This window comes from Chiloscyllium plagiosum, chromosome 32, assembly GCF_004010195.1.
Source record: "Chiloscyllium plagiosum isolate BGI_BamShark_2017 chromosome 32, ASM401019v2, whole genome shotgun sequence".
Classification (NCBI taxonomy): domain Eukaryota; kingdom Metazoa; phylum Chordata; class Chondrichthyes; order Orectolobiformes; family Hemiscylliidae; genus Chiloscyllium; species Chiloscyllium plagiosum.
In genome coordinates this window covers 8,682,742-8,707,254 of record NC_057741.1, presented here as the reverse complement: position 1 = coordinate 8,707,254, position 24,513 = coordinate 8,682,742, and the positions used below count along the sequence as shown (strand labels likewise).

Genomic DNA, 24,513 nt, shown 5'->3' with positions numbered 1-24,513 from the left:
ACTGCCACTGGAGACCACAGCACCAGAGAAAAGCCAGAATCCGAATGGCTGCCAACTTCAGTGCTGTGCCCTGGGTGAAGTGGGAAGCCCAGTAGTACAAGGAGGTCACTGATTTTCTAGCCTCCAAAAGGAAAGGGCCATCACACTCACAGGGTCACCACTCCCTCTAACTCTCTCACTTCACATGCTTTTCAGCAACACTCAAGGACTACAACTCTCAATATTCCATGTACCACGTCCACCGAATATGCTCTCACCCATCACATCCTGCAACCAACTAACTCATCCTGCCCTCTGCACATCTTACGTACTCACTGGGGTTACTTCACCAACTTCAGGATTCTTAGCAGTCATCAATCAAGGAGATGGAGTTTGTTGTAATGCACCATCCTATCTCAATATCACATTTACAGCATGCACTAGCAACCTGTGTTAAGTACACAGCATGTATTTTAACCAAATGACCATGTCTCAAAGCCAGAGTCCTCAATGAAGTCAGGGGCTCCCATACAGTCAAAGGCTTCATCTGATATCAACCCAGGATTGTGGGTACGTACAGCCAACCACTTGGGAGGATCATTGGCGATGAGGAGCCAAACGCTGTACTCTTCCTGCCCTATTTTGGTCTGTTTGCTACTGGAGTGAGACATAAGGAGAGACTGAGTGAAATGAAAGTGGCTGGTACCGCTGTTAGTGCTGGTGTAGGTAGAGAAAAGGTAGTCTGACTGAGTGAGTAGGGGGCACAGAGGCCATGCATAGTTACTGGTCTAGGAGCATTGGGTGAATGAGAGTGAATGAGGGATGATGGCATTTATGGCAGTGAGAGGGCTACAGTGTACCCTTGTGTGGAGGTGGGTGTGGCAACAGAGTTAGTATGAGGGTGAGGTAGCAGACAGCAGATAAAGGCACTTAATCTGGCAGACTGGGTAGAAATCACCCTCTGCTGCATTGCTGGGCATTCTTCCAGAAGATTGAGACTGCACTGACCCAGCTGGCAAAATGTGGTGTTGTGGCCTCCTCTGCTGGTCCTGTGGGAAGATGGTATCCCTCGTCTGCATCAACATATCCACCAGGACCTTCAAATCCATGTTTGCCAATTTCCCAAATCTCCTATGTCTGGGGCAAATGCCACAAACTGTACAGGGTAGATCCAGTGCTTGACTGGGTGCACAACATATTTTAAAAATGGCCATTCGTGCCAAGAATCTTGACATGTGCTGGGCAATGCCAAGCACTTCTGGCTGTAGCCCAGATTTACATGAGGGATTTATATAGTAATGAACCAAAATCTGTATTCTAAAAGATGGAAGACTTAATAATCCAGGTTTGTTCAATATATCACTGTATGACACTGTAATCTTTTGTTATAAATTCTGTATCTTATAATCTTATTGTCCACAATCACCTGATGATGGAGCAACGCTCCGAAAGCTAGTGCTTCCAATAAACCTGTTGGACTATAACCTGGTATTGTGTGATTATTAACTTTGTCCACCTCAGTCCAACTCCGGCACCTCTACATTATACTTTGATTACGCTGTTAACAATTTCCACTGTCTAGCTTCTCAGACAATGAGAAAAGATTTTGAAATAGCTTATAAAATGAAGTGAATCTGGTCTTAATTAGACTTTCTTTAAAATTCACTCACAGATATGGGCATCTCTGGCTAGGCCAGCATTTATTGCCCATCCCTAATTGTTTAGAGGGCAGTTAAGAGTCAGCCTCAATGCTTTGGGTCTGGGGTTACATGTAGGCCAAATCAGAAATGGATGAGAGATCTCCTTCCCTGATGGATATTAGTGAACCACATGGGGTTTACCGACAATTGACGATGGTTTCATTGTCATCATTCGACTCTTAATTCCACATTCTTTTACTGAATTCAAATTCCACCATCTGCCATTGGCAGAATTTTAACCTGGGTCCCTAGAATATGAATTGAATTTCAGGATTAAAGTGCAGGGATAAAACTAGTAGGCTATTGCTTCCTCCTGCAAATGCATGGAAATAAGGTAGTCACCGCTCAATGCTGAGATTCTGAAGTTGCCATTTAAGACTGGAGAGGAAAATCAGAAATGTTACCTTAACATCGAGATTCTGATTTTGTTTCAATCCCTTGGTACTTTTTCATCTGTCTCGCTATTGCACACACTATGCCAGGGAAGGGAAAATTCTATCCATTGATTTCAGTGGTTCAAGCATAATGTTCACACCCACTGGAGCAACTAGAGAGGCAATAAAAACTCTTACATCACTTCTTACAAACAATAACTATATGCTATCCAGAATCTACCTGATAGTCTTACATGGTTACACAGGTACCAGTTTGAACTGGCTGAGTTACACAGCTATTTCTGCCTGGCTTTGAGGCCAGTGAAAAATAAATCCTGCGATGGCATGTAATAAAGATATATCATGAAGTGTAAATTGATTATTTGTGAACTTTTATGCTGCATCAGAAAATCTAACTATATTTCCCTACTTCAACCAATGTCAGGATAAACCATCGTGGGTGGGATAAAGCACAGGTTAGGTGCAAATTATAGCACCTTCTGATTCAACACTATGCCCTGCCCATCCTTATTGCTCTAATATGATCCTTGCATTTCCTAATTAGTCACTCTTGAGAATCCTCTGATTGACAGTCCTTGCCTAGGGACAATTAGTGTCAAATTCAGTGCAGTTTAGTCTAGAAAGTGAGATTAGCCAAATTGATTCCCTTTAGGTTACGTACATTGAGCACAGTTTCAATCGTTGCAGGAGTCAAGCTCAAAGTGAATGAGCAATATGATAAATGAGGTCTCCAGATTTCATTTAGCTCAGGCAAATATTACATTAGAAGAGTGTTTAAAAATCAAAATATCATTTTACTAAAAGCAAACTAATCTTATAAAAGAATAATAACTTTTTTAAAATAAATAGTTTATTTCTATATTTGGCATTTATGTGTACAAAGGATACAGTATGTTACACTTATATCAAAAATGAAAAAACTGGTGTTACATAAGTAACAAATGCAAAATGTACTCAATCTTACCTTCCCTGAAAGTAAGAAACATGAACCATTTTTCTTTAAACTTCATAAGAAAATATCATCAGTAACAAACAGAGCTGTCTTTTTAAAAAAACGTTACAGGGTACTAAAATGGTATAAAAGTAAGATGCCTGAAAATAGGACACAGAAAAGAATTTAAAGTTTGCACCAGAATTTTGAAGGTTAGCTCTATGCCAAACTAGGCCAGATATTTTTTGAAGTTTTCCCTCATATTGGCCCCATATCAAACAATGGAGGGGAACACTGCTTTTTAAGCAAGTGAGAACAAGGTTTCCTAACGCTAAAATAACAAAATGAATCTTTCTCCAATGCTAGACTGAACAGTTCACATAGTTCTACTGGGTGCTGATCCATTTACTTTATGACAGAATAAACTGCACCCACTGAGAAGACAGACTAATGTATAGCGGAAGGTGAGGGGAGGGAGAGAGAAATCTATACCAAGGCAGTTCTGAAACACTCTCCCAACATTGGCACAACTATTTCAATTGCTAGCCAACTTGTGTGCTGTTTTAGTGCCAGTGGCTGAATAATAAACACACTGTGCTCAAATAGATCAAACACATATGTTTTCAGTTCTGAAAAGAAAAAGTCAGGAAAAATATTCCGCAACTGCGGAACACAAACATCACTGTGATCCTTCTGTGCTTTTAATGCAATTGTTCTTCATGTGCTGTAAATGCAGTGGAACCCTGAAAGACAATATTCATCTCAGAACAAAATTCTTCATCAGCAGAAAATTATGAGCTACAGCTTCTGGCAAAGGTTGATGAGAGCAGGACATGGTTTTGAAAGGGTTCCAGTACACAGCTTCTCACTGACAGTGAATTGCAGCTATTAATGTATTAAAGTTAACAGTCTATATAAATTATATCTATACATATTCTTCTGCTTCTGCATCATTAGATGTAGCTGCACTTTGTGCAACAGTGTTTAATGCTTCTTCTTTTGCCTCTGTTGATACATTTTCTGGAAGTGATGCAAGATCTTTGAAAACATCCACATAATTCCCAAACCCAGGACCCCAATTTAATAGACTGTCCCAATTAAATGCTCCTGCCGCAGCTCCATGTGGTCCAAGCTTGGGTTGTGTCTTATAGTCTTCATGACTTGCCTGTAGGACTGTAGAATTTCCTTCTGCCCTACGACCATGATATCTCCGTGGCTTCAGTTTGCCACCATAATTGTCTTCATCATCTGCGTCAGATTCATTGACTTGAGACAATTTTGGCACTCGTGAAGTGTAAACTGCAGGCTTGTCCCTGTCGTACTCAAACTCAGAGCAGGTGAAGGACTCGTGGGAGTCACTGTCTGAAGATGATTCTGGGGCAGGCGTACCATCAGCTGGGTTTCTCATTCTGGAAAGAGGTCTTCTACAGTCATCATCTGAGGATGACCGTCCATGATCTGCGCTACAGATACTTGGGTTTCTAGGGCGAGGGGTATTGAGTCTTTCAACCTCCTCAATGGACAATCCTACAGGAGGTGTGGTCTCCAGAGGAATCTGCTCAATAGGCTGTTTTAGGCGGCTGCCGGGCCTTGAACCATGACTATGGCTGGTCATGGTCTGGGGGCTTTTGCTCCTCCTTCCTAGTCGTGAAGCATAATTAAAAATACCAGGCTGGCAAACATCTGAATGTATATCATTAGGGCTTCCTTCCCTTCTTGCTAGGTGCAAGTCTCTTGCTGGGCTATTACGGTAGAAAGTTCCTGGCTTTGAGAATGGTGCAGGGCTATGCCGAGACATCGGGTTAGGATTTTGGCATGTGTTGTGACTCAGTGTGGCTGTTCTCAATCCCTGACTGTAGGAAGGTTGATAGCTTAAACTGCTCGCTCCTAGTGGGAGGGGAGATTGTCGGGCAAACCCCAGTGGACTGTGTCTTTGGATGGAAAATTTAGGGGTATGACTACGGAAATGCTTATAGTGTTGGATAATGTCTGCATCTGAAGGGGCAATGCTGCTGGCATTTTCAATGTCATAATGCTCAAGTTCTGTTTCAGGGCCTATACAGGGCTGCCCACTTGGCAATGTATCTGTCGTGTGTGGGATGTCTGTCTCATCGAAGATCAAGTAGGGATTTTCCCTTTCAATTATATCAGGTTTTGGAACTCCTTCAGGCTGCTTTCTCACAGTCAGCTCCTCATCATATGGAGGGAGATGATCTGGATCATCGAAGCCTTCATTCTCACTACCTTTCTTCTTTTTCTCTTTCTTCTTATTTGACTTCCCGTCCTTTTGAACTTTTGCCTTTTTGCCTCGACACTGGTTAAACACAATCAGACCAAGGACGACGAGAGCAAGGAACGTGGCACAGCTGCCAACTATCGCAGGGACAGCCCAGAGTGGCAAAGAAAGCTCCTCCGTTTGCGGTTTAGCACTGCAGGTGTAGCCTTTATCCACTCCAGCTCTGCAAATAGTTCCTGAGGGACACTGAACACCGACACACGCCACCACTGTCTTGCATGTTTCACCGGTATAGAGTTCAGGGCATGTGCAGGTAAATCCAGATTGTGGAAGCGGTTCGCAGCTCCCTCCATTCTGACAAGGACTGGAAGCACATTCTCCGGGTGGGACACAATCATATGCATACCATTGGTTCACACACATCAGTCCCCCTGAGCATGGGTCACTTGCACACACGTTAGGACCTCTACATCCTGATTTAACAGAAGGATCACTTTTCAATATTGTAACATCCTTGTGCTGCCCAGTGAAGGGCAGTGTTTCTCCATTGTATGTCACGTAAGAAATACAGCCATCAAAATCTGGAAACAATAAGAAAAAAAACAATCTGTCATCAAAACTTTCCAAGTCAATTTTGTACAAACATATTTGTGTTTTTCTGTTGCTAAAAAATATTGCCACTCTTAGATTTCCTGTTTTGTTGACACTGAGCTTTACAATAGTTGTGCAATAGGTTTTCTGTACTAAAAGAGCAACTCATTTACACCAGATATCTATGATAGGAAGAGGGCTTCACTGACGACAAAGCTATGGGGAGCTGTGCCTCTGCAAATATTCACATTGAGAGTTATTTAATTCCCATTTTACTACTGGGATGGGGAGGGTTTTGCCTCATTTTGCTACTAGTCCTTTTAGATTACACAGAACCAACCACCATTGAAAGATGCTTAACATTGACCGTGACCAAGATCGCAATTAGCCTGAGATCATGAGATTTTTCTTTATTACTCAAAGCTCAGGTTTGACAGCCATCAATTCCTGTAGAAATTCCTGAGCCCCTAAATTAAACATTCAGACAGAAGTCAACTGATATGAGAGCTCTGAATGCAGTTTGCATATTGATCAGTACTAACACGGTTTTAATGTGCCCAACATACCAAGAGCACTACAAGCTAAAACCCAGTCATTATCTAGTTACAGAGTGTCTGATTCATATTTGTGATAACCAACATATTTACATGTAACAGTTAATGCTGCAAATAGCACATTAATATTATATTCAGTGCCTAATCACCTCCCAGAGGCCTAATCCAGTGGCTACACTATAGTCCCAAAGAGAAAAGAACCATTAAATAAAATTAAATATCTGGTAACATATACCATGTAAGCTCATGCAATAAGACAAAGAAATGTTGCATTTTAAAATAAAAACAGCTGTTGGAACAATGCCAATAAAATACAATAGCTGCTATGGAAATTATTAATACATTAAAGTTTTAGTGAATGAAGTATTTCATTTATTTATAACAAAGTAATTTGTACGTCGACAAGAATGATCAAAGCGCATTTTAATAGAAGAAAGACAACAGAGGGTATCACTCACTGAATAAAAAGGGTTTCCTGAAAGCCAGTGTGTTTTGGAAACCTGCAACCCTCAGGCACAAACACTGACTTTGACAACTTGACTGTTATCCCCATTTCCCAGTCTGCATGCCCCCCTCCAATTTCTACTTCATTTTGGCGCCATTTTCACTTCCTTTTGGCTTTCTGATATCTTTCATTGCTCCACTGAGATTCTCTGTGTAAATTATTCAGCAATTTTCATGACTCGCCTTTATAACATCTTATGAAGGAAAGAAAAAGACCTACTGGTATATCCAACCTACATACTTGCCAACCCCACTACCGGTTTATGGCTGTTAAACTCTCAAAAAATTTGTTTCTCTTTTCAAATACTGATCAACCTATTATTTGTTGATCTTAGCATTTTCTATTTGAGCTTCTAGATTTCTAGACTGCAGTCTCCTCTTTCTTTTTTTTTCAGTGGGAGATTTAGTCATCATGGGCTGAAAAGTAACACTTCACATCTCCACCTCATGCAAATGAATGCAGCCTCACCTTGAATAAAAGTAGCTGCAGTTTGATCAACGGGAATTTAGGGGAGTGGTGGAAGCTGTTTGTTTGTTTGCATTTCCATTTGTCCTTCCACTCACCTTGCCCTGTAGAAATAGGCTCTTGCTTCATTACAGGGAAAGGAACTTGGATATAAGCCACTACAGTCCTGCAACATTGAGTCAACATGCCAGTGCGACATTTCGAGTATGTGATGGGTAGGTATTTCTCTTTTCTATCTTTATTGTTTTTTCAACCACTCAATACTATCTTATAGCATTCTATTGTGATTTACACTGTCTTTACAGTTATTTGAGCATTTTGCATTTGGGTAATCATGGTAATAATTTAACTTTTTCCCAGTAATCCCAAATGTAAGGTTCTTTAAATTTAATTGATACTGACAGGAGAGCCTAAGTCAGTGTGTTGTACTGTCAGCAGCGTGTGGGAATTATTGCATGCTTCTGGCAATCTGGGTGACTATACCTGTAGGAAATGCCACCAGCTCAAACACCTTGGAACTTGAGTATTGGCTGAAGGTGCAGAGGTATAATGGTGAGGCTGAAGGCCACGTGAATAGCACATTTTCTGATTTAGCTCACTCTACAGGTTAACGAGTTGCAGTCAGAGATGGAATGGGTGACCACCAGGCAGAGAAAAGGGGTGAGGCAGGAAGAGAGGAAAACCGCAGAGGGCACCCTATTCGATAACCATTTTTCTGCGTTGGAAATTGATGAGAGTGAAGGTCCCACTGGGGAACACAGCGTTATGGGTGGCCCAACTCAACAAGTGTGGAGGAGCAGGAGTCCAAAGGAAGTAGTGATAGGTGACTCTCTATAGCGAAGGGTGCAGACTGGCTTTCCTACAGCCACAGATGTGACTCCAGGAAGGCATATTGACCTACTGGGACCACAGTCCGGGATGTCACTGAATGTCTGCATGACATCCTGAAAGGGGAGGGTGATAAGTCAGAGGCCGTGGCCCACATTTGTTAAAGAGAAACCAGGGATTTAGGAAGGTAAAGGTAAGCCGCTATAATCCATATGTGAGTCTCACATCAATGGTTGGAAAACTATTGGAGAGAATTAATCTCTACCTGGAGAGGCAAGTTTTGATCAGGGATTGTCAACATGGCTTTGTCAAAGGAAGGCCATGCTGAACAAATTTGATCAAAAGAGGTGCAGTTGAGGTAGTGTAATTAGAGTAGTTTATACAGGATTTCAGCAAAATATTTGACAAAGTCCCACAGGGGTGACTGATACAGAAGATAAAAACACATGGAATCCAGGCTAATTTGGCAAGATGGATCCAAAATTGGAGACAGTGGATGGTGATAGAAAGTTGCTTATGTGACTGGAGGCTAGTATCCAGTGCCTCATCACTATTTCTCAGAGAAATGTGTCTGGAAATATGAGAGAAATAGGGGAAATAGTTTGGTGAACAGACCAGCAGCTTTGGTGCTGACAGAGCATGTTAATATTATCAGTTTCACCAGCAAGCTGTTCCATAGGTGCTGAGTGGAGAGCTTTAGTGTTGGGAGAAATTTGGAGAAAGAAAAATTATATTAAGTAGATATTTACACCTCTGTAGTTATGTAGTTGCAAAAGCAGGAGAAATGCAAAATAGTCTGCCAATTTGCTATTCTGTAGAATTCTGCCATACCAAAATTACCCTCAAAGTTCTTCAATTATTCAATTCTGAATAAGATGGAAGCTGACTTCTACTGAATGCCTCAAAATGCAGCATACTATCTGGGAGGATGCAAGCATCTGGGTTAAGTGTAGTGAGTTGGTGAATGTGTGAGAGGTGCATAGGATCATTCGAATAGTCAAGCTGCAAAAGAACAATCAAGAAAACTATCCAGAAAGCTATCAAACCACTTCAATCTCCTGCGCCTTAAATATTTGAATGGAAAACTGCCTGCAAAATGAAAAAAGACTGGCTATTTCACTGTGTCTGCTGACACATACTTGAGGAGTATTGCTGTAATCTTTGTGCTGCACAACCACCACCAGCCCCAAGTCAAACTCTGAACCTCCCAGAATGGAGTTTATACCCTGGGATGGGTTTGCAAAGCCTGGAATTATCCTAACGCTGCACTTCCTCCTGTCCAACAGCAGAAAAGTGTGGTATGGGAAGGAGGTGCTCCTATCTTCCATGCAGTGAAGCCATAAGGAACCTGTATCAACCTAAATGGAACTCTTCATGTTCACCACATTGATTTTTATTTATTTTTCAGGTTTTAAAAAACATCTTTTGCAATTCCCTTTTCTACCAAAAGGTTACTTGATACATTTTATCATCGCATTAACGCTTTGCAAATTCCTTCAATGTATTGAAAGTGTAAGAACCTTAACTGGACCTCCCCTGCTTCAAGGTGGAACAGGAGGTAGGTTCAGGAGAATGGCCAGTGGGTGACAGGCTTCACAGCCTCTCGCTTCTGCCATTACTCACAGTTCCCCACCTCCAGATGCAAGAAGAGTTCCTTCACTCTGACTCTTCAGCGATGAGAAGGCTGTGCTTTGCTTATGAAACAGTCACTCAGTATTGCCAGCTGTAAGACAGATGTGGATACAGCTCATAAAGGAGACCTTGGGCTGATTAAGATTTGAACCCCCTGCCAAATGAGTCTTGCCATTACGGTTCCCTTTTGGCAGCAAAGTGAGCTCAGTTGCTTGCTGATATTGAGCTCTTCCCCACGACTAATGTATAGCAGCAGGAAGAAATCGAGGCAGCATTATTTCTTTCTGGTTGTGGGCCATTTCCCTTTAAGAAAACAGTTTGATGGCACTGCATCCGATCAAATAGAATACGACCTACATATTGGAATAGGATAGGATTAGACACAGGTTGCGTTACTTTTCCTTTGCGTTCAGCTGGAACTGAAGGAATACTTTCAGGAAAGTGAGGGGTGTGAAGGATACTTGCTCGGAAACACAATCATTATAGTCCATTGTCTCCTGATACTTTCCTAGAGCTGCAAGGTTCTGTGAACAATAGTATTAAATGGGTGTGTGGGGAATGCTAGAGATAGCACTCAATATCTGAAGCTCACCCCAGTTCATGCCAATAATGATACTCTTTCCCTTGAATCCCAATATTTGGGTCATTCTTTGGTGCAGTACAGACACTGATATTTCCACTGAATTACTTGGTTTCTCAGTGCCAAGAGTGACGATTTCGTTCAAAAAATGGTACTTGCAGTGTGCAGACAATTCTGCTGCAAGGCATGCCAGATGTTATACTGGTGAGAGCATTAACACATGTGCTGGGAGTGCCCAGTGCAAGTTTGCAAAATAGACATTAATTCAAAACCAGTGCTGTGGTTTCGGAGTTCAGTGCTCCATCTACTATTATCACTTAAACATGCACAGTTGAATGGACCTTCAGTAGCAGGAAGGACACTCCCTGCAATGTTAAGGGAGCATCAAATCCTTTTAGGTCACTTGCTGATTGACTTCTACTGGCAGTTGCTGCAACTGTGGAAGTGTTTTCTGGTTTTGTCAGATCTTCAAAGTTGATAACATTCACTGGAAGTTGTTTGGCATATGCTGAACAACTTTGTCCTGACTTCAAGGATTCTGTGCAAACCAAAAAAACCAAAGAACAGCGGAAGCTGGAAATAAGAAACAAAAACAGAAATTGTTGGGAAACCTCACTAGGGCTGTGGAAAGAAAACAGAGTTAACACTTCAGGCCCAATGATCCTTCTTCAGAACTTTGAGCTGTCCCAACAATTTCTGTACAAACTGTGTACTCCTAGACATGGATGCAGCCGTAGACATGGATTACACCATGTCTTGGAAACTCAATGTAGAGCATGCAGAGCAGGACAAATTACAAGATGAGGGAGCACCAGGATGGAGAGAAGAGTCTCAAGCAGAGGCCATAACCATCCTGCTTTTTCTCCATGAGTCTCAGCAAGGCATAGTGTGTCAAAACTCTGTGCATCACTGAGGTGGCCTGCAGTGAAATTTGTCAACTGCTGCAGCTATAACTATAATCTCAGAACAGGGTGAGGATGGCATTGTGTTTAGAAGGGAACCATGGCTGTGAATGTGTGTGTAGCCTGGCTCCTTATCAGATGAGGCAGGTGATGCCTGCAATATCTCCCAATGTGCCACCCACTATTACATAAGGGAGGTCACTGAGACTCTGTATTCCAAGAGTGCTGAACACATTACATTCTTACTTGCCTTTAAGAAGCAGGCAGAATGAGAACATTACACTGCAATGATTGCACACTTCCTTTTGGTTTTGGATGCCAATGATTGCATATATTAACTCTTGAGATGTACTTTTACCAAAGTGAGTCCAATATGTGTGCTGTGTGACCATATGCAGTGTATCTTACAAGCCAATGCATGGTTTCATGGCAGTAGTCACAATGCCTTTACACAGCAGCAGTTCACTTTGTCATGTGCAAATGACACTGTGAACTGTTTGTAAGGGCTATTGTTTGCTCATGGCACTGGTGTACAACCCATACAGAGGCTGGAAGCATGCATACAATGAAAATCATACTTCCAGATAGCGTTGATCACTCAGGTGCTGAAACTATGTTTTGACTGCTTGGAGCAGCCCGGCAGGACTCAATAAAGCACAGGTTATAATTGGAGCCAGTCTGCCCAGGGCTTGCCACCAACTCTACTGTGACTAGTTTGAAATGCAGAAGAGAAAAGTAGAGCTGTTTTCAGTCTGTCTGTGATCACTTCATGTGACTGAGATACCTGTAAATACATTCCCAACCTTATCTTCCCTTGTTATTAATCATGACAACACCGAATAAACATTCAAAACTAAACTTACAAATCAACCCAACCACAATTCCACACAAAAGCCAATGAAACACCCTCCTGCATGGAGCCCCTCAGGAAGCCTGAGAGAAGGTGGCAGGCTCATGCACCAGATTAGTTGCCAATACCTAGGGTAGGGGTGGGAGAATGGTGACCATAGGGCGCAATGTCTCAGAATTCCCAAGAACAGATGAATGGACTGCTGTAACATCCTGCAAATGACTTTGGACATGAGCAATCTTAGTGGAAGTAGTCTGAACTTCCCTAGTGGCAGGCTTAGTATATTGGCTTCTCATGAATTGGCTCCATTGGTGATGCTTGCAGTCAGTTAACAGTACCTTTAGCATTGGCTGCACGTACCCGTGCATAAAAATCATGAGGGAACACAAAGTTGGCAAGCTGTCTGCATCTGAGGCAATAAGTTGGATTAATGCATATTGTCTTATAGCACACATTTTTGAGGGGTGTTCAATTTAGTCCCTGTTAAATTTGTGAAGACCCCAGCCTATTGCTTTGAATGATATTATAGAAACAAAATGGCCCCCCTTCAACTGCAGCACCTTATCAATGACTCACAAGGCACACTGCTTACAGAAGATGCAAATAATGTCTGGAATTCCCGGAAGCAGGCATGAAGAACTGTTAGTGTGCTAAATCCACTGACGAGGAAAATCATGTATACAATCTCCAGCTTCCACCAGTCAGACATAGGAATGGTTTCAATTGTTGGCAAGCATTACATCATGCAAGAATACAGATGAATACATCAGATACTAAATGGCTGAACCATCAAGGAAACTTTGTTCTAAAAGGAGTTCAGGTTGTATATTGTTTAAAAATATTAACAGATGTGCCAGAATTGAACAAGATGTGATTTAAACGACCAGCAGGTGTCAACAGTAAACAGACGATATAAACCCTGCCATTATATTATATAAAGGTTAACTGGTATAATTTATGGCCCTTTTCTGGTTTTCAGTTCACTGCTTTGTAATGCCTCAACTCAGTCAGGGTTCTAAGAGGGCCTCCGTATGAGTCATCTTCCATATAACATCCATCAGGTAAGTCAGGCACTGTGCTTTCAATATAAAGTTGCCTTCAGACTTTGTGCATTTACTCTTGTAAATATATCTTAATGATGAATTTAACATGAATGCAAGGGTCTGACAGTATGGTGTTTCTGCTTTTTTTTTAAGTAAATGGGAGACCGAGCTACATGACCTCTAATGCAATATACCTGTTAGTTGATTGGGAAAAACAGTACGTTCCATTGCACACAACATTCATTAAAAAGATGCAGCTTACACTTTGTAAAACAACTCTTACTTATACAATAAGCTGAATTATTATGCTCCCTTGCTGGTGGGTTTAAAGGCAGGGGTGGTGGGGCTGATACAACGGGGGGCCTTCCTGCCACATAACGGCCCACTCTGAACCTGTGTGGAGTTTTATGGGAGGGGGCCAGGAGGGTTGGGTGGCCCATTTGTCCTGTTGAGGCCCATAAGTTAACAATTAATGGCCCAAAGGCACTTCCCAAAGCTGGTGTATTAATCATGCTAGGGGGAGGCCTACAGAATGTGGGCAGCCTGACAGCTTGAATTGCACAGGCTGGTACCAGACAAAGTGACATTTGAAGGATCTTGCTACCTACCTGAGGCATGCCTCTCCCTCACTTTCAATCAGCTTTCTGATCTCTTGAACATGACACTTCCAAACACCTGGGATCCCTGACCTTAGACATAACTCCTTAGAAGGACTGTATAGGTAATTGGTAAGGCCACATTTGGAGTAGTGCATTCAGTTCCGGTCTCCCTGCTGTAGGAAAGGTGTTGTTAAACTTGACAGGCTTCATAAAAGGTTGTTGATGGAGTTGGAGGGTTTGAGCTGCAGGGAGAGGCTGAATAGACTGGGGCTATTTTCCCTGGAGTATCAAAGGCTGAGGGGCTGACCTCACAGAGGTTTATAAAATCATGAAGGGCATAGATAGGGTAAATAGACATGGTCTTTTCCCAAGGATGGGGGGAGTCCAAAATTAGAGGGCATAGGTTTAAGTTGAGAGGAGAAAGATTTAAAAAGGATCTAAGGGGCAATTTTTTTTTAATGTAGAGAGTGGCGCATGTATGGAACAAGCTGCCAGAGAAGGTGGTGGAGGCAAGTACAATTACAACATTTAAAAGGCATCTTCATGGGTATATGAATAGGAAGGGTTTAGCGGGATATGAGCCAAATGTTGGCAAATGGGACTGGGGTTTAGATTATCTGGTTGAAGCTGATGAGTTGGACCAAAGGGTATGTTTCTATGACTGTCCGTCGTCCTAGCAGTGACCATAACTCCCAGGTGGCTCTGCTCAGACTACAGAGCTCCAAAAGATTCAATTGGCTGGCAATTCTCTAAGATAGGGTTTCCTCCCAAGAATGAGGCACAAATCTCACCTCAATGAAAATACCTCTGCTCCTAGCATTAAATTGATGCAGGGTATCTGTTAGGATCTTGGATGGACTCTCACTCCCAAGATTGAGATGGATCCCAAATAGCAACAATTGCTTCTTCTTGTATAGAAGTATGAGATGAGTGTGCAATCCTGTGTGCAGTGTGACTTGCCAAAAGCACTGTCATGTGAGGCATTGCTGAAGTGCCGAACTGTATTATGAATTAGCCCAATATCAAGTATGATGATGGTAAGGTTGGTGTTTTGCCAATGATGATTTCTGTGGATGACGGTTGGTGGTGACCGTTGTCCGTACAGTGTGCAATGTGATGATGATGAATGAATCCTAAGTTGGAGGCCCAGAGAAGCAAACAGCAGGCTGCATCCAGCAGGTAATAGCTCTGGCTTCAGTCTTAGGAATTGGCACTCAAATTGTTCTTGGCAGTGTATGGGAGAATCATTAGTTGCAAGTAGAAGAGGTGGGATTAGCTAATCATGACATGCAAATGTACAGAAATAAGGTAGTTGCTGCTTATTATTAAGGTTCAGAACTCCCCCTTTGACTGATAAGGGGAAAATTGCAATTTGTTTTCTCATTGTCAAGAATCAGATTTTTCCATTTTCACCAAATTTTCTGAAATTTATCATCATTGCCCATGCTGCTTGTGGGCTGAAAGAACTCCATCCTTCATATTAGTGGCAGGTGTCCTCCGGTATTTATGAATGAGACAAAGAAAATGGCTACAGCTCCTGCTGGACAGTGGTCTTGTTTGCTCATCGGTGAACTTATTTTTTGATCTCCAACATTATCCAGTGAACTGGAAAACAACTGACTAAACTTCACAAAGTTAAAAATCACAAGATACCAGGTTGTAAACCAACAGGTTTATTTGGAAGTACAAGCTTTTGGAGCATTGCTCCTTTTGGTTTATTTACTTGCAAATAAACCAGTTGGACGATAACCTGGCATTGTGTGATTTTTAACTGTCCACCCCAGACAACACCGGCATCTCCACAACATACAGTAAGCAAAGCAATGTTTTAGTTTGAATACCATTTCCTTAGCAGGTCTAAATGTCAAGGATGCAACCGCTATTCTGATAATCAGTGCTGCTGAGCATTAGTCCTGAGAAGTTTGCATTTTCCATATAATTTGCTTGTGCATGTCTATTAAATGTGTGGGCAAAAAGCTTGGCATTTGAAAACTGTGAGGGTGTACACATCGGCAGGAAGAATAGAGGAGCTGAATATTATTTAAATGGAGAAAGACCGCAGAAAGCTACAGAACAGCGAGATTTGGGAGTGCTTGTGCATAAATAAGAAAAAGCTAGCCACCACGTTCAACAGGTAATACAGATGGCAAATGGAATGCGGGACTTTATTTCAAAGGGAACTAATGACAAATGTAGGGAGGTTTTGCTAAAAATAATACAAGGCACTGGGTAGGCCACAACTAGAATTCTGTGAACAGTTTTGGCCCCCTTATCTAATGAAAGATATACTGGTGTTAGAGGCAGTTCCCTAGGCTAATACTGATATGGAGGGACTGTCTTATAGAGAGGTTGAGTAAGATGGGCCTGTATTCATTGGAATTCAGAAGATTGAGATGCAACCTTATTGAAGAATATAAGATTTCTAAGGGACTTGACAGTGTAGATAAAGAGAGACTGTTTCCCCTTGTGGGAGAGTCTCGGACTTGATGGTGTAATCTCAAAATAAGGGGTCAACCATTTAAGACAGAGATGAGAAGGTTCTTTTCTCTCTGAGGGCAGTGAGCCTCCAGGATTCTTTAGAACAGAGGGATGTCAGGGATAACTGGCTAAGTGTATTCAAAGGTCAGGTGGACAGATTTTTGATCAGGAAGGGAACCAAGGGTTATGGGGAAAAGGCAGGAAAGTGGAGCTGCCGGTTGTCAGATCAGTCATTTGGCAGAGCAGGCTCGGGAGCTGAATTGACTACTTCTGCTCCTACATCTTACGGTGTTAATTTATTAATTGGTCATCACTTTTAGAAAATAAATCATTTTGGCAGATGCTGGCAGTTACTGGAATTGGGCCCTGCTTTAATTCCTGGTCTGTTTTAGCTGTGCACTGTGTGAAATCCCCACATCTATAGCACTAACTACTATTCCACAGCCCTCCTGTTATCCACACTGCTGCCATCATTAAGCACATCCAGAAATCTACTTCCTTCAAGATACACTGCCCCAGGTTCTGTTCACTTACATCCTTGTCTTTATTAACCTGCTTTTGGGTGATTGGAAACCAATTCTTCAAGCTAAACATTCTTAACCTCATCTCTGAATATTTTATGGTTTCCTTCCTGCCAATAACTGCAATCTCGACCTCCATTTCTTCAACTCTACTCTTCTGTACACCTGACCTTTCAATCCACCTTTTGTAATCAGATTTTTGACTGGAGTCAAGACTAGAGTGGTGCTGGAAAGGCATAGCAGGTCAGGCAGCATCCGAGGAGCAGGAAAATCGATGTTTCGGGCAAAAACCCTTCAACAGGAATGAGGGTGGGGGGCTCATGGGTGGGGAGATAAATGGGAGGGGGGTGGGTAGGGCTGGGGGCAAGGTAGCTTCCACTGATACACTCGTTTGTTTGGCTGAACTTCAACAATTTCTCCTTTGAATCCTCCCACTTCCTCCAGACAGCTACCTTCCCCACAGCTACATACCCATCCCATTTATCTATCCACCCCCAAGGCTCCCAGCCTCATTCCTGATGAAGGGCTTTTGCCTGAAACGTCAATGTTCCTGCTCCTCGGATGCTGCCTGACCTGCTGTGCTTTTCCAGCACCTCTCTAATCGTGACTCTAATCTCCAGCATCTGCAGTACCCACCTTTGCCTAAATTTTTGTCTGGCTTAATTCAATCTTGTGGTATTCCTGTCCTAAACATCTTCACATCTGTTTTTAAATGATCTTTATCTCAACAATCCCGATTACATAAACCATCTGGATAAAGATATTTATCTTAATCACTCTTTCATCTCTTAGTAACGATTTAAAATTAAATCAACTCTTGACATTGGTTGGGCGATGACAGGAAGGTGTCCTTCATTCTGTCAAAACGGTTTTTTTGGCATCTATAAAATCTCATCTCGACCTTCTCTGGTTTGGTGATAATAGTTCCAATACATCACGCCTCTTCTGACAATTAAGGATTCAAAAATAGCATTTTATAACACCTTCTTGAGCTCAAAAGATCCAAATATGATAGGCAATTTTAAAGTGTTGTAATGAAGGCAAATATAACAAACTAAACAACAAATATCAACACTGCAATATGATAGTCAGGAATGAGAAACATCCATTTGACTAAAACTCAAATGATGTACAAAGTATTCTCCGACAGCCTGGCATTCATTTTCTAAGGCGAAAGGTTCGCTTAAGGAGACCCTAATCTTCTTAAGTACCCAAGCATAATTCTATAATGTCACATCTTTTCATCCTTGGTATGAGTTTTTGATGTATGAAAAAAGGATGTGTGGAACATCCATCTCTTGTGCGTAGATCAATAACTCATGTGGGCAACCCCTCACCTGGTTCAGTGCTTTGGTAATTCAGTCCCGGAGGTACGCCTCCAAGGGAAACCGTGAGGACATTCAATCCTCCAAAATCCTGGGTGATATGAAGTATTTCTCTCGTATACATCCTATCAACTGAAAAGGTGGTAATGGATCCATTTTTCTGAATCACAACAGTATGCCACTGGCCATCCGAAACAGAAATTTCAGGAATATTCCTCTCAACTTTTCCACCAACTCCAGCATCAGAGGTATAATGTACTTTCCCATTTTTCACCTGGAGGGAAAAGATGAAAAACACAACCTCACTGTTAGTTTGTTTCAATTAAAAGAAGTGATGGCAGAGGCAGACTCAAAACAGAATTTAAATGATAACTTTGATGCTCATTAGGATATCAGATTCACAAGCTAATTTGACATTGAAATCATTGTTCACATTGCAAATCCTCTTAAAACATTCTCCCATAATACAATAAATATCTGTACTATTAGAACCATATGTATTGTACAACTGCAGTATGAAATACAGTTAAATTCTTCAAAAGCAAATAAATGCTTTGACCATTTGGATTTATGCCATTTTCAATTTTAAAAACCCTGAATGCCTGTGAAAGTCAAAATGCTACGGCAACTATGTAGAAGTCTTCATATGGCTTATGACATGCAGTTTTTTCAGTAGTGTTGGGTCAGAACACTCCACTGAAAAACAAATATGTCAAATTTCATCATTTGTTTTTGCCTGACATAAAGTGATGGTATGCAACCTCCCTAAATTTTCTAATATCAGGTTGCTTTTGTACACCAGCCTGTCCTCATTAATAACCCTCTCTGAGTGGCTGGTTGTATCATTTACATATATCCGATGGGCCATTTGACTTCTTGAGTTACTCTATGCAGTACATTACATATAATGTGAACTTTGCCACTGAAAAATGAAACTGTCTTATTCAGAAAGATTTATGGACAAAAACAACAATGACACTTTTATTCTTTTCATTCAAGGATTAACAATTTTATTTAATTCTAAGCTTTATACTGTTGTATTATTTTGTTTTAGAAGAACAATTGTTACAAGTAACCCGATACCCGATAAAAGGTAATTGATTCGACTATTAGTAACTGGAGCTCTGTGCAATATCCACTATGCTAGGGTCAATGCTTCAACAATAAGGGAATTAGATAAGACCATAAGACATAGGAGTGGAAGTAAGGCCATTCGGCCCATCGAGTCCACTCCGCCATTCAATCATGGCTGATGGGCATTTCAACTCCACTTACCCGCATTCTCCCCGTAGCCCTTAATTCCTTGTGACATCAAGAATTTATCAATCTCTGCCTTGAAGACATTTAGTGTCCTGGCCTCCACTGCACTCTGCGGCAATGAATTCCACAGGCCCACCACTCTCTGGTTGAAGAAATGTCTCCGCATTTCTGTTCTGAATTGACCCCCTCTAATTTTAAGGCTGTGTCCACAGGTCCTAGTGTCCTCGCCTAACGGAAACAATTTACTAGCGTCCACCCTCTCCAAGCCATGTATTATCTTGTAAGTTTCTATTAGATCTCCCCTTAATCTTCTAAACTCCAATGAATACAATCCCAGGATCCTCAGCTGTATGTGTGAAGTATTTGAAAACTGCAAAGGTCAAGAAAGTATTCTAAAGGTTACTACTGAACATATATCTGGAAAAGACCATTCCAGAAAAAGGAAAGTTGAAAATACATATTCCTTCATCAGATTTCCACTGAGGCATAAATCTGTCTTTCTACTTTCTCAGCTGTTGATTGACCTGTATATTCCCAGCACTTTCTGACTTTATTCAGAATTTTAACATTCACCCGTCTTTGCTGAAACCCCCTGAATTAAGGTGGCATCTTAATTTGGAGTAGCACGGTGGCACAGTTGTTAGCACTGCTGCCTCACAGCACCAGAGACCCGGGTTCAATTCCCACCTCAGGCGACTGACTGTGTGGAGTTTGCACGTTCTCCCCGTGTCTGCATGGGTTTCCTCGGGGTGCTCTGGTTTCCTCCCACAGTCCAAAGATGTGCAGGTCAGGTGAATTGGCCATGCTAAATTGCCCGTAGTGTTAGATTAGATTAGATTTTTTTTAGATTAGATTAGATTACAGTGTGGAAACAGACCCTTCGGCCTCACAAGTCCACACCGACCCGCCGAAGCGAAACCCACCCATACCCCTACATTTACCCCTTACCTAACACTACAGGCAATTTAGTATGGCCAATTCACCTGACCCTGCACATCTTTGGATGGTGGGAGGAAACCGGAGCACCCGGAGGAAACCCACGCAGACACGGGGAGAACGTGCACACTCCACACAGTCAGTCGCCTGAGGCGGGCGGGTCTCTGGCGCTGTGAGGCAGCAGTGCTAACCACTGTGCCACCGTGCCGCCCATCAAAGGGGTTGGGTTAGGTGAAGGGGTAAGTGTATGGGTGGGTTGCGCTTCGGCGGGTTGGTGTGGATTTGTTGGGCCGAAGGGCCTGTTTCCACACTGTCGGTAATCTAATCTAATCTGTGTTAAATGAATCACTTACTCAATATCTAACAACTAAACATTATTTTTGTTGAAAGCACCACACCCAATTTTTGTTTGTTATGTTTGTTTATGGTGCTTAGCTAGAATATAGATGTTAAACATAAAATACATTGTTTTCTCATTCCTGATCACATCGCATGAAATTTTGGTTTATGGAGCTGGAGACTGGGGAGTCAATCATCTACCCTGGAAGTGGTTGGCAAGAGTTAAGATGAGGGATGTTTTTGGCACAATGCCTAGCACTAGTTAAAACCTCCCAGCAGTGTGACCAATACTTTATGAAGAAAGGACATGGGTGATGGGAACAATGATTAAAACCATAGCAGTGCATGCAGTCTAATCAAATCATCTGAAACTAGCTTTAATCTTACCTTCACAGTAGTATAATTGCTGTTTTCCTGGACATGAATTAAAATGCCATTTTTGCTTCTTGTTCTGAACTTTATGTCCAGGCTGCTTGCACTCTCAGGATCTGGAGGCTGTCCTTTCATACCCTGCTTTACTAAATAGTCTCGTTTCTGATTTTGATTTATTGTATAGTCCAGGCGTCCTCTACCATCCAGTGACAATGCAGTGTCCACGTTGATCACTAGAAGAATAATATTTTTGCCACAATGAACATCGACTTTGAAATATTTGGAAAGAGCTTTCAAAGTTCAAATTACTGTAAGTTAATTGTCAAGAGTATGCCATTGTTAATTCTGTCTAAATATACCAAACCAACAGTGCAACAGCGAATATTTCTTTAGTTTCAGCAGTAAAGAGAAAGTTAAAGAGGCAGCCAACAGAGATATTCCAGGCTTTGAAATGATAAATAGTGACAGGTCTTTACTAGTAGTTAATGAATTGGCAACATGAAGTTGGTCACAGGAATAAACTTACAAAAGTGCAAAAGAGACATTTAAAAGAAAATAGTTCATATAATCCTGACGGTATGAGAGCAAGCCCATTGAGTCCACACTGACCCTTGGAAGAGCATCCCACCCAGATCCACACCCTTATCCCTGCATTTAACACACCAAACTCACCTAACCTGCACATCCCAGGACCCTGATTACAGGGCAATTTAGCATGGTCAATCCACCTAACCTGCACACCTTTCGACTGTGGGAGGAATCCCAGACAGTCACCCGAGGTTAGAATCAAACTCATGTCCCTGGTGCTGCAAAGCAACAGTATTAACCACTGAGCCACCATGCTGTCCCAAAAGGCTACACCTCTGGACTCTCAGATTAAAAGTCTGATGCTCTATCAACTCAGCTATCCTGGTTCACATGCAAAGCATTTGCATAAAGAGCTTATGCAAAGAGTTTCCAAACTAAGGAACACATTACTGCGAATGGCTATTAAATCTGACTCAAAATTGACATTAAAAAGGAATTAAATACTTGGCAGTGAAAAACAAAGGTGCTACAAAATGGGAAATAGTACTAGTACTGCTATGAGCAGCTCAACTACCTGTTTTAGAGCTGAAAGTTCAACTCATCTGTTTGGATGTCAATCACCTCATTATCTGTCAACCTTAGAGCCAACATTAAACAGAATGCTGCAGGGACAGCCAGTATTGTTTATTAGTGAACCCCTTAATAGGCTGCTTGTCTTCACTTTCAGCTTGATGCACTACACTATGACAGGACTGAATTGCTGGCATAGAAAGTAAATAATGAAAAGCAAATTCCTTTTGGTATGATGAATATGAGAGTGTAAACTAGTGTTATTCTTAATAACTTTACCTGATCATAATTCTTGCAAGGACTCCTACATTATACCCAGTCAGCATTTATTTGTTGAATCTGAATAGAAGGTTTCATTTTGAGTGATCTAGAACCCCTCAACAAAAATATACAATGGTGATGAAATATTTCAGTACATTATTGCGATCCAATGAAGTTAGTAGAAACAGTGGGGCCTCACAGTGGTCTATCATATATTTTCAAATGTTTTGCATTACTGGGTCAATTCGTACCGATTCTTTGGTTCAGCTGAATGTAAGGCATGTGATAATAAACTTGTCAGTTCACAGTGAGACACTGTGTCTTGGGATATTCTAGCCTCTTGGGATATTGAGACCAGCTTGATTGACCGCCAGTTCCTTATGTAACAGAACTGAGGCTCTATCTATCAATATGGGTTGATAACATATTAGGAGTTACATTGATGTTTGTGATGACATATTGTTTTACATCACTGAATAACTTCTTCATTTCTCATTCAGACCAGCACTCCAGATCACAGTAGCGGGCATCGTGTTTTATGAAAAGAGAGTTAATTTTACCCTTCACAATATTAAAAAAATCTTGCGCTCTCAGCAAAAGCGTCTTGCAGTTGGAATGTCCTCTGCTCTAATTTAGGAATTTTATCCTTTTTCTCCCTGAACACTATTTTTCATGTTTTATGAGATAAATTATTAGAACATTGCACGTTGTGGATCTGTAATTTTTTTAAAACTTTAAACCTTACATTTTTCACAATATTTCCCTGTAAATCCATGCTTGCAGTTACATTGCTGCCATGACCAGTAATCCACACACGAGCTGTCATGTTGGCAGGGATTATTTAGGCAAACACCTTCTACTCGGACACACCTGAAACAAAATAACATTTCATGTAAATTAATCTAGCAAACAACAAAGTTAAACACGCTTCAAATTAATTTTATACAGACCATTGCCTTAGATGACTGAAATTTTCCCAATACATTTCAAATAAAACTCTTTCCTCCCTATGAAACCTCTTGCCATTCTAGCGACAGCAGCATGGAACAGGTTGGTGATGTGAGAAGTAGATGAACACATTTACTCAATTCCTTTATGTTTCTCTAATAGAATGACACAGAGCTGAAACCTCTTAACAACTGGAAAACTCATACAGCATCAAAGTCTAGATAAATATATCAATTAAAAAAGAATATGTGAATGTTTACTGTAGATACAACTGGATTAAAAGCTTTATTGTGCTCCCCCTTTAAGTATTAGAAACCTTGCCAACCAAACTTACATTCTCACCATTGACTATAAAAATGATTTATATTATTGATGGCAGATTTGTTTAAGAAGGGTGAGAAACATGGATTAAAATGCCAGAATGGTAAAAGATAAAAAGGATAAGAATTAAAGTTTGCTATTTTCACTATCCCTACACCTATTGTTCAGCATTTAAACTTCAATTTTTCAATTGTACTCATTAAAAGAAAGACACCAGAACATAGCACAAACTGTAATCTTCCATGTAAAACCAACTTTAATGAGAAAAGTCAAATTTAAATTCAAATTTTAAAAAAATTCACGAATTGACAATTAACAAGCCTATCAATTACTAGTGAAGGTGTTAATGGGAAAGACCATAACACAATAGCATAGCATTCTTTGCTGCTATTTTAACAGAAATATAAACCTATTAATGCTGTTGTTAAAACAGTAAAAGCAGAACATCATAGGAACACAGGAGACATTTTACACAGTGTACTTGATTTGAAAGAACATTTAAAAGAAATTCTCAATTGCCTGACCTGTCCAGAATTCCATGGCTTGCCAAAGCTTGACTGGGTTCCAATGGACGACCATTAACAGCAAATTCCATAACACATCCAACAAAGTCATGGGTGACCACTTGTCCTTTCCTTTGAAGAATTGGTTCTATGGATCTGATTCCTCCCACTGTTAGTCTGTTGGGTTGCACTTCTAAGGTCCTGTAACACCAATTGGTGAAGAGACAAGTTACACATGCACAAAGGAAAAGCACAAGGTACATCTGAAAACTAACAGAAATGTCTGAATGCATTTACTAAGATACGCTGTAACACCTTGGTTTCTTCAGCATTTATGGTGTATTCCTCTCCGGTCTTTAGG

General features: G+C 41.2%; 1 protein-coding gene across 1 annotated transcript in view; it reads right to left on the bottom strand.

Annotated features, from left to right (window-relative positions):
- Positions 1–2,914: 2,914 nt before the first annotated feature.
- LOC122539345 (protocadherin Fat 4) overlaps positions 2,915–24,513 on the bottom strand; it is a 375,046-nt gene continuing 353,447 nt past the window's right edge. The window contains exons 14-18 of the mRNA XM_043674087.1: positions 24,174–24,353; positions 23,126–23,250; positions 21,037–21,254; positions 18,127–18,388; positions 2,915–5,822 (exon numbers count right to left, since the gene is read on the bottom strand). Of these exons, the coding sequence (XP_043530022.1) occupies positions 3,931–5,822; positions 18,127–18,388; positions 21,037–21,254; positions 23,126–23,250; positions 24,174–24,353 (2,677 nt within the window). The 3' untranslated portion in view covers positions 2,915–3,930. The remainder of the gene's footprint in view (positions 5,823–18,126; positions 18,389–21,036; positions 21,255–23,125; positions 23,251–24,173; positions 24,354–24,513) is intronic.